General features: G+C 40.4%; 1 protein-coding gene across 3 annotated transcripts in view; it reads right to left on the bottom strand.

Annotated features, from left to right (window-relative positions):
* Nucleotides 1-10,475, bottom strand: part of LOC111236843 (probable global transcription activator SNF2L2) — a 52,860-nt gene that overhangs the window by 30,496 nt on the left and 11,889 nt on the right. For all 3 annotated transcript variants that reach the window (XM_022765713.1, XM_022765715.1, XM_022765714.1), the window contains 9 exons: nucleotides 8,303-8,429; nucleotides 7,457-7,630; nucleotides 6,993-7,166; nucleotides 5,883-6,053; nucleotides 4,711-4,761; nucleotides 2,880-3,010; nucleotides 1,641-1,698; nucleotides 1,241-1,338; nucleotides 646-793 (listed from right to left, as the gene is read on the bottom strand). In XM_022765713.1, coding sequence (XP_022621434.1) covers nucleotides 646-793; nucleotides 1,241-1,338; nucleotides 1,641-1,698; nucleotides 2,880-3,010; nucleotides 4,711-4,761; nucleotides 5,883-6,053; nucleotides 6,993-7,166; nucleotides 7,457-7,630; nucleotides 8,303-8,429 — 1,132 coding nt within the window. The remainder of the gene's footprint in view (nucleotides 1-645; nucleotides 794-1,240; nucleotides 1,339-1,640; nucleotides 1,699-2,879; nucleotides 3,011-4,710; nucleotides 4,762-5,882; nucleotides 6,054-6,992; nucleotides 7,167-7,456; nucleotides 7,631-8,302; nucleotides 8,430-10,475) is intronic.

The raw sequence follows: 10,475 nt of genomic DNA, 5'->3' as shown, positions 1-10,475 counted from the left end.
TTTAAAAACTGTTTATATTAATGTGGTTATGAAAATTGTTGCCTAATCAATTAATCGACTTGTTTTAGCTCTTGGTGTTTGTCTCTTGTAGCTAAATTAATAAGAGATTGTCATCTAATTACTAAGTAACCTGATTTAATCATAAAGTATAATGGCCCTTTAACATTAAACACATACACACACACAAAAACAAAAATAAATAAATCATAGCACATATAAAAACAGGTCTAAGAGTAAGCCAAGAATAATCTAAATAAATCAGCCTTGTTTGGTGGTGGCTGCCGGGCCACACTGAGCAGCCAGGACCAACACAAGCTGTGCAAGAGGGACTGGAAAGCGCTGCTGCTGGCTCCAGCCAAAGTTCCTGGTAGTGCTACACATTTCCAATTACTGATCATTCAAGACTTTAGAAAAAGGCTCCAAAACGGGTTTTTTTTTTTGACTCATGAGTCACGTTCTTGGAAACATCTTAGCTGCAAAACAAGCAACGAAAAAATAGGAAGAGAAAGAAGAAATAAGTGAAAATGAGATTGTGAAAGTGTTTGCCTCTTGTGTTAAACCTGCCTTTTAGCGGATAGCTGATGAACATTTAATCTGAAACCAATTTATAACATAGTGGAGTACAGTATGTGTGCATGTGTGTACCTGGTACTGTTTGAGCATGCCGTTGATCAGCAGTGACGACTGCCTCTCCACCCTCTCAATGACAGCGTGGGCCACGCCGTAGTACGACTGGGAGCTGGTTTCTCCAGCGGGAACGCTGTACTCATCATCCACATCCTGCTTGGCCGAACTGAATGTGTGTTTGGTGTAAATAAAAAAAGAATGATAATGAAAAATACGAGAGAGAGCATTTGAAACCCCTCTCACCCAAACTGCACTGTGCTCCTCATTGATTTTAATGATCGGTTTCGACCCTTTTGCTGGGTCTGGTGCCGGGAGCACAGCCTGAGGAAAAGCCTGAGCTCCTCACTAAGGCCCCCCCTGGAAAAGTCTAGACTCAGTATGAAGACTACCAGAGCTTTATTCATTTATCTATTTAGTTGTACTTTTTTTTTCCTTTTAAATTTGAAGTCTGACTCATTTACCCCCACATGAGGCTCTGAGTTTGTTTGAAATGAAAAAATGTGGTGAATCTTTTTGAACAAAAAATACTCCATCAAAGAAATTAAGATTAAATTCATTCTCTTATCTTTGTCTCTAACCAATTCTCATCAAGTAAAAAGAAGGAATACAGTACTCGATGATGTGCTTGGCGGCTTTCACAGATACTACGTGTCCATTGGCATCGATGATCTTCTTCTCCTCCATTTCTGCCTTGGCCCCCTCCTCTTCCTCCTTTTAAGGCAAAGTTGTGCATACTTAATATAATAATAATAATAATAATAACAGCACAGAGAGATCCCAGAAGGAGCTCTTATGGGGATAAAACTAAATCATCATATGTAGCATTATTGACATACAGCTACAGCCCCCTGGTGGATTTTGATGTGTATGTACGTATAGAGTTAGTCTGACTGTTAGGCCGAGATGTTCTCTAAATCCCATTTAACCACTTTGTCAGTTAGTATGATGTGAAGAATTGCAGGCTGATCTCAAATCCTCCACTGTTGGAGTTCATTAGTGAGAAAGTCACTGACCTCCTCCTCAAACTCGGAGCCGCTCTCCTCGCTGTCTGACCGCGGGGCCACTTCGTACCTGGTTTTTCAAAGGTGGAACCGGCAGGAAGAGGAAACAAGGACAACACAAAGTACAGTTACAAAAGGCTGGTTCATTTCTGTCCGTCACACAGAAACGTAATGTTCAACCTTCCGTCGAATTTATCCTGTAACGAGCAGCGGTCCCCGAAACAGGCAGGGAAGAGGTTTTATTAAGGTTCTGCTTTGGGGGCAAATTCCTGAACATAAATTTTTATCACTGCTCAGGAGGTGCTACTCAATCCAAGCTAGAGGCAATCCAGGTACAACATGGGGCATCTCTCCATCTTTCTGTAGATAGTTTGTAAAGTGTGAGGAGTCTTAAATTACATTTCCCAATAATCTTCAGGTCGTGTTTTTTGAAAAACTCTTTCTCAAAATCACCTAACATTTCCAGAAGTCATCTATTTTTTCCATTCAGTGGTGGGACAGTGCGACCGAAAAGCCGAATCACTGTATTTTCTCTAGAAGAAAATGAAAAGCTCTGGTGCAAAATTCAGACCAGTATAATCCGACTGTGTGGGAGCTGGTGTGGCACAGATATGAACTACTCTCCACTCCGTCCACCTCCTTCTGCAGGTGGGACACTGACATTTATATAACGAGACTGACATTTGCAGGTCATTACATATAAATTTAAAAGAATTTAAAGTAGCTCCACTTTTTTCCTTGCTTTTATTCCCACAGGTACACTCTACTCTGCACACTCGCCTACAAAACACCACATAAAACCACTGCTGTCGGTCACCTTACAGCGTTGCCTTCTCAGTGACGCACACCTGAACCATTCTGGAGAAACAAAGCAGAACCTAGAACCAAGACCTTACAGGTTCTTACAGACTCAGGTTCTGGGAAGTTCCAGAGGAAAAGGCCTATAAAGAGTTACCTTTCAGATGAGATCCTGGTCTCATGACTGTGACCATTTCATCTTAGGTATATCAGTTTTGGCTCATGGACATGTCTGTTAAGGGCTTACGTGAACAATTTCAGGAAAGGACTGAGCATTTTGTTTCAAGCATTAGTAACAGTGGACTAGTAACAGCAACTAGGTAGCAGAGGCAGCTGTCACCAGCAGAAACTCTCTTATAAACACTTTCCAAAAACACAAACCATAACATCACTTTCATTTAAAAGAGATATCAGAGGTAGACAACCGAACAGTGCAATCATGTGCCTCCTTACCCAGGGTTCATCTCAAGCCAGGCCTCCAGCTGGCTGGATTTGGGAGCATCCGTTCCCTGCAAAACCCTCCCAGTCTCCGTCTGAATCACTTTGACTGGCAGCTCGCTCATTTGGCTGCTCTCGTCCATGGGCTGCAGGAAGACAAACCACATTGAAACATGTGCATTGATAAAACTGAACCACAATATCTTCATTTCATCGGAGATTACGGATTTTTTTCCTGTTTTCATGGCTGCATATGAACAAATTTAAGTACCAGTTGGGGGCTGGATAATAACTTTACATGTAAATGCCATTATTATGATGATAAAACTTTCAATAACTTGTGTAACCCTAGTTCTCTGAGGGATACACATATTCATAGAATAGCTTCCAGGGGTATTCTATGAAAACACACGAGAGCGTGTCCCTATAATAACACACAGAAACAAATACTATGAAAGAGTAAATTAATTAACTGTCCGCATAATTCTGATGGACCTGAATTAAAGTTTTTGTCCTTGCTTCACTGATTCACCTATTTAAATGGTACCAGAAAATAAAGGAAGGATAATAAATCCCAGTTCCAAACTAATCATCACCACCTTCATTACAATCCAACACTCAGGACTTGGAAAGCCCCCTTTAAAGTCTAACAACCACTGAGATATTGTTTCCTCCATAATTGGCCTTCAAGGCGTATCTCTTTCTGACAGCAGACAGAGGAGGAGAATGCAATTAAAAGCTGTGGGCAGCTTTGAATGAGAACAAATGTTGCAGATTTCTGTTTGGTTTTACAACATAATTTACAAGATGTTTGATTTGCTTCTGTTTGACGATCACTCAGCGTCCAGCTCATCTCTGAGAGGATAATTACTGTTTGTCTGATCTGTTGTTCACATTACTATTTTTTTCATTTTTTCATTTCTGTCAGAGCACATTTTGAAGGAAGAGGTGGAGTGAAGGTTTGGTTTCACAGCAGCCGCAATGCAAGTATCAGTGAAAGCAGGAGAGCAATAAATATCGTTATTACAAGTTAAACATCCTCCGAGGGCAAATTTACAGCCCGAGATCCAGCTGTGAATTTAGGTAGAAAAGTGAAACCTGAAACACCCTTTAAACCTGTAATAACTGATTTGGGGGCAGTGGAAACAAGCTGTAAACACAGCAATGACATATCATTGCCGAAGTTGATTTAGTGGACTTGTTAGCAAACCACATCCAGCAGTTACAGAGCAACATTATTATTCATTCGGAGTCATGTTTGTGTCATCGGGTGAATCTAAGTCCAGTGTTCCCTCTCTTTTAGCTCTGTTGAGCTTTATACAGTAGTCAGGTTTCCATTGCAGTAACATACAAGCAATTTTTAAGAAAAGTTGACAAAACACAATTTGCTCTCTTGCGATATCATTCCAATTAAACATGAAAATGGATTTGCAGCAGCCTGCCTCGTGGTTAGAACTGGCTCCCTGGGGCCTGATACAGCAGGCGCCACGACTTGATTGCTAAAAAAGTGTTTTTCATTTCAGTTTTGCAAAATATTGGTGATTAGTCTGAAAAACCATCTCTTCTTTTTGATATTTGACAGGTTTTTTCGAAAATCCATGTGTTTCCATTACTCGTTTTTAAGTCTTGTTTTTTTCCCCCACAGCTTGTGCGACAATAAGCTTGTTACACTTAAGCTTGTTAAGCTTGTTCACTTGTTATAACGCTGTGTAAAGCCAAGGATAGCTGCCCTTTAAACAGACATCTCAGACCGCTACATAATAATGTTAATAGCCAGAATGGGGGGAAAAAAAACTACCAACGAATAGGAAAATATAACAACATACAGTACAGCAGTGTAGCTTACCTCTCCATCAGGGCCTATGGCGCTGGTGCCTTCACCATCTCCATCCACCTTCTACACATGAAACACATACAAACCCATTCAGCTGACACATTGTAAATGTTTTCATTTTCTACAGGGTATGTTGTAAGCAGAAGTGTGCATGAAGCATGAAGTGATATCTCAGTAATAGTGCTTTTATAATGGGTGGTATTGGTTGCTTTTAATGGCATTTCAATGGCAAGGAGCTCTCCAACTGGATTATTAACGGTTATCCGTGGTACTCTGTTTACCTTCTGAGTTGAAAGTGAAATAATTTTCTTAGATGCTATTCCCAGAATTATCATTACACAAAGTGAGGTATTACACACAGTACGTGGTTACAGAAAAAGGCTTTTTCAAATGGCTAACATCAGTGTCAGGGATGTCAGACCCAGCGCAGTGAATGACTGAGAGTCTGCAGGTGTTTGTTCCAGCCAATGACAACACCTGATTAGTTCTGCCTCTCTGACACCAAGGTGTGAAATCATGTGGGATAGCGTGAACTCTGAGCCCATCATGTGGCTGAGTCTGAGACCATTTCGAGACCCTTCACAGCGTTTTGCTGTCATTTACGGTCATGTCCTCTCCTCTGTTTTCTGTTTCACCGTGTGTGTCTTAACCATTGCCCATGCACACTGAGCAGAGGAGAGACAGGTTGACAACTAATTACATCGAGGGCAATAACAGCTTTCCAAAAAGTGTTACCAAGTCCTATAAACCCAAAGATGGACAGACAGTGATTCCAAAAGTCTGAAAGTCAGGATGAAATATCAGTGTTGCGGATCGAAGCAGCTGACGGCAGTGAGAGCAGCTCTCCAGCTCCACCCTCCAAAACCACCAACCTAGTCACGCTTGGTAATAACCACACTGTCATTTTGACAGGAACCGTGATACAGAATAATTCATGTCACATTGAACTGTCCTCTGTCGTCTGGACCCACTGACACTGAAACACCATGAACACCAACCATCTTATTATGTGTTTGACTGGATTTTGACAATTTTTTTTTTTTTAAATAATTTAGTGCTTAAGCCACGTTCTAATAAACCATTTTGCCATTTTTCCATCTTCTGTAGGAAAGAGGGTTTCATGGGTTGTTTTTATCTAAACAGAAAAAAACACAAATTCACCACATGAACATTTCTCTTCTCACCTTCTTTTTCTTCTTTCTCTTCTTCTTCTCCTTGGCAGCTTGAGCGGCTTTGTGTTCATACACCAGGGTGGTGAGGTTGGCCACGTATTCATCCGTCTGCTGCAGCAGGTAGGCCAGACGCTTGTCTTTCTTTTGATCGATCAGTTTTCGGTAGCCTTCCTCATCTTCTGCCTAAGAGGGGGATGGTGAGAGGAGGTGAATGGTGGAAGACGACCGGAGCTCCATGAGGAAAATAATCTTCAAAATATTATATACAGCTTGATAATATTCATTCAAAGCTAGTCTGTCTACGCTTTATTTGAATAGTGCAGCGCTAGTGTGCTGACACATCATTACAATTACCAGATCAGTCTACCTTATTTAATGGATCGGTTATCAATACCTATCCACATTATATATTGTCACTCGGATCATAAACTCTGACCATGAAACCAAAACCAAAAGTTCAACACTGTCTGTCAGTCATACTCTCTCTTTTCCTATGAAACCTATGACACTTAAAAGACAAATATTGTACTAGATTTTACTCTTTTCTAATAAGTACTCGTTAATTTTAGTCAGCAGAAAACATTTTTTTATTTTCAAAAATGTGATAGACCATTCACTGTCAACTCCTACAGTCAGTCATGTTGTGCTTGCTCCGTTTGAACCTGGCAGCGGCCTAACGATGGCGATGTTCGATTAATTCGATTCTTTACCAGAGAGCCATGGCCTGATCTTCAGTCCACATTTGAAGTTTTATAAACAAAGACAGGTTCCTTTCATTTTAAGTGTTTGCTGTGTTTACCATTCGCCGCCCAACTTTGGAAAGCATGTCGAGGTATGTAACGTTTGTTTAATTCCAGATAAACAGGCTTTTCATTCTACAGATTCTACAGTCAGTCAGTAGGTTGTTTCAGAGTCCTTAGGTTCTGCAAATGTGGAACAATACAACAAAGTGTTGACATAAAAAGTGTTTTCAAAAGCAAGTTCTCTAGTACCTTAACTCAAGTAAAAATTTGACTGCACAACTTTGAACTCTGAAAAAGCTCAAGTGTGAAGCTTCTAGGACTGTTGCACGTTTATGTCTAAAAGAGGTGATACCATTTATTTAGACTTTCAGGTTCTTACCATGAGTCTCCTCATCCTCTCCTTCTCGATTCTCTCGGTCTCCTTCTTCTGCTCCCGCTCCGTGTTGGTGTGCCAGTTGGCGATGGCTCTGGTGAGTTTCTGGATCTTCCCGGAAACTGAGCGGTGATACTCTTTGAAGTCCTTAGCATGCTGAAGAATGCTGTTGAGATATTCCTGAAAAACAAGTATAAATACTACTTTGACAACACAAGAAAAATCATTAGGCGCCATGTTACCAGAATCAACTTTTTTTGTAAGTTTGTCAATCACTTTTGACAGATTCATGTCAACATGCAGGGACTGTTTGATGCTGCCGCCTTGTTCTCAGCTTTCTATAACTGTTTTCTCTTCTTCATCTTAACATTTTCTGTTGCAGCTACAGAAAACAAATTGTGAAGTTTTCTTTAAACATCAGCTCAGAGTAACGATTTCAACAATTTCAGTACAAACATCGAGGGGCTCACCTGATGTTTCTGTCTGCGCTTCTTTTCCTGCTCGAGCTTCTGCTGCTTCTCCAGCTTCTCAGTCATGCGTGCCTCCCTCAGCGTCTGCCGCTTGCTGCGTCTGTAAGCCTTTGAGTTGAGGGCCGTCTCCAGGGTTGTGTCTCGCCTCATACACGCCACCACGTCCTGTCTCAGCTGGAGATACGCACAGGTTGCACATCTAATTCAGTTTGTAGGTATACTGATACTGTCAAAACACTGCATCTTAACAGTAAATAGAGCGGGGAATAACACAGCAACTTATGAGGCGTCGTGAAACTTTTGACATGGCCTTAAACTTTTCATTCAAGAATAACTTGAAGTTTTTTTTTTTTTAAAACTTGGTGTTATGTCACTGACAGGTTGCTGGTGAATTTCATAAGCAAATATTACAATATAAAAATATTATTAAATCTGGAGACGTCCTGCAAAAACAAAATACAATCCAACTGAAATTAAATGACTTCCGTTCTATCTGCAGGAGTTTATTTTGTAATATCTATAATAGAAACTTTACTGTTTCAATATCTTAACTGTCTAATTTGTAGAAACCTCATTTTCATGAAGGAAAAAAAGAACCAATTTCATGTCACTCTTTTAACCAATCTGGCTCAACTTAGTCCATAAAGAATAATCTCAGGAAACTAACACCTGGATTCAATGAGCATCAGTCAATGTTAAAAGTACTGCACTCTTACAGCACTTGCAGGGCTGTTGACAATAAAAACGGTGAAGTGAAGTTATTCTAGGTGTGGCTTTACATTTATGTAGTCACACTGAACATGAAACATGAAACATGAAACATGAAACACGGCGGCCGTTGTGTACCTGCCGCTGGAAGTTGAGTAGACGCAGCGCCTTGAGCTCGACTGTGGCTTTAGTCCTCAGGTCAGGAGGCAGGGAGCCCGGCAGACTCTCCAGTTCCTGGATGCGATGTGCAATCCGAGCCTGCAACCTGAAGAACATGACGAGGACATTTCATCAGTGAAATTATTCGGTCTGCAACTAATAATTAAATTCATTGTTTTTTTTTGATTTGTTGGTAAATAAAATGTCCGTCACAATTTCCTAGAGTTCTTGTCTTAAAATGGCTGCTGAATATATTTTAATTATCATGATATAAAACAGAAGAGTCAGGCTGCTGTCAGTTGAATCATTACGACTACTCACAGCTGCATCATTGTACACAGAGAATTGGTAGCCTGTAAACATTTACAAACCCAGTCCTGTGTTGATCAGCTGAATGACTGAATTGATTAACTGGTTAATCATTGGCTAAAATGACACATATCTGATCAGTGGCCTTTAAAAATTAAAACAGTGGAAGTTCCCGGTATCCTTAACAGGGTCATGTTAATTTATTCTACATTAGAGAAATAAATCTGCTGTATAGTGATGCAATCTCTTTTAAATCTTTCACTCAGCTGTGCTCAGTAACTTTACTTTGAAAAGTACTTTTCTGTTCTACTTGGTTGTGCATGATAGACAGACACAACAGCCACTTTACAGGGACTCCTTTTAACTTTGGTTACCCACTGTGCCGAGTGTCACCTGCTGTAGCGGTTTTTCGACAAGAGGAGTTGCAGTTTATGGGAAACTGTGAGTGCGAGTCAAATTTTTCAAGCTTTGGCCCGCTCCTATATTTGGGTGTCCTGACATTTATGATGCAAGAACGCTTTACGTTTACTCAGTTTCAGTCAGGACTAGTTGGGGGAAGCAGACAGCCTGTACCAAGACATTAAACATGCACATTTTGTAATATTCTCATTTAGTTTACCTCACCTCACACTAACCCAAGGGAGCAGTGTATAATAATTTATAACCTCTGATATTATCTTTTTGATTATACAACTGCCCAGGTGCCTCCGATGTGTATTCAAAAATTATTACAGTTGGCACAACAGATGTTTCACAGAGGTGCTGTAAGCTGAAATGGCCTAATAAGACAGACAAACTGAGGAGAGTTCAGCGCTCTCTCTCGTCTCCGAGAATATCTTGACCAAAACAGCTTGTCAAGGCTGATCTGAGAACACGAAGAGGGGATCATCAAAACAAGCGTCTGAAGTTGTATGAAGAAAAACATCTCCTGCTTGGATCTTCACTCACATACCTACTTTGAGGCATAAAGATAATGAAAATAATTTCTACATTAGGAGAAAATATCAGACTCCACCATGTACAAGAACGTATGTGCATATCTCCCTACTTTGCACCTCTGAAGTGCGTGAAGCTCAAAGATTACTGGATCTCAATTAGGGCTGGGCAGTTAATCATAAAAGTATCAAAACCGCAATTTGCAACCTATAACCATCTTAATCTTGCTCATGTCAATTAATTCAGTTAATACTTTCCCAAATGTGTGTGTTCATGAACTGTCCCCTTGAGATCCAGTAATCTTTGAGCTTTCACGCACTTCAGAGGTGCAAAGTAGGGAGATATGCACATACGTTTTGTACATGGTGGAGTCTGATATTTTCTCCTTAATGTAGAAATTATTTTCATTATTCTTTATGCCTCAAGTAGGTATGTGAGTGAAGATCCAAGCAGGAGATTTTTCTTCATACAACTTCAGACGCTTGTTTTGATGATCCCCTCTTCGTGTTCTCAGATCAGCCTTGACAGCTGTTTTGGTCAAGATATTCTCGGAGACGAGAGAGAGCGCTGAACTCTCCTCAGTTTGTCTGTCTTATTAGGCCATTTCAGCTTGCAGCACCTCTGTGAAACATCTGTTGTGCCAACTGTAAATAATTTTTGAATACACATCGGAGGCACCTGGGCAGTTGTATAATCAAAAAGATAATATCAGAGGTTATAAATTATTATACACTGCTCCCTTGGGTTAGTGTGAGGTGAGGTAAACTAAATGAGAATATTACAAAATGTGCATGTTTAATGTCTTGGTACAGGCTGTCTGCTTCCCCAACTAGTCCTGACTGAAACTGAGTAAACGTAAAGCGTTCTTGCATCATAAATGTCAGGACACCAAATATAGGAGCGGGCC

The sequence above is a fragment of the Seriola dumerili genome, unplaced genomic scaffold (assembly GCF_002260705.1).
Source record: "Seriola dumerili isolate Sdu_G_001 unplaced genomic scaffold, Sdu_1.0 BDQW01000733.1, whole genome shotgun sequence".
NCBI lineage: Eukaryota > Metazoa > Chordata > Actinopteri > Carangiformes > Carangidae > Seriola > Seriola dumerili.
Note: the sequence above shows the minus strand (reverse complement) of the source record. Positions and strands in the feature narration are given on the sequence as shown.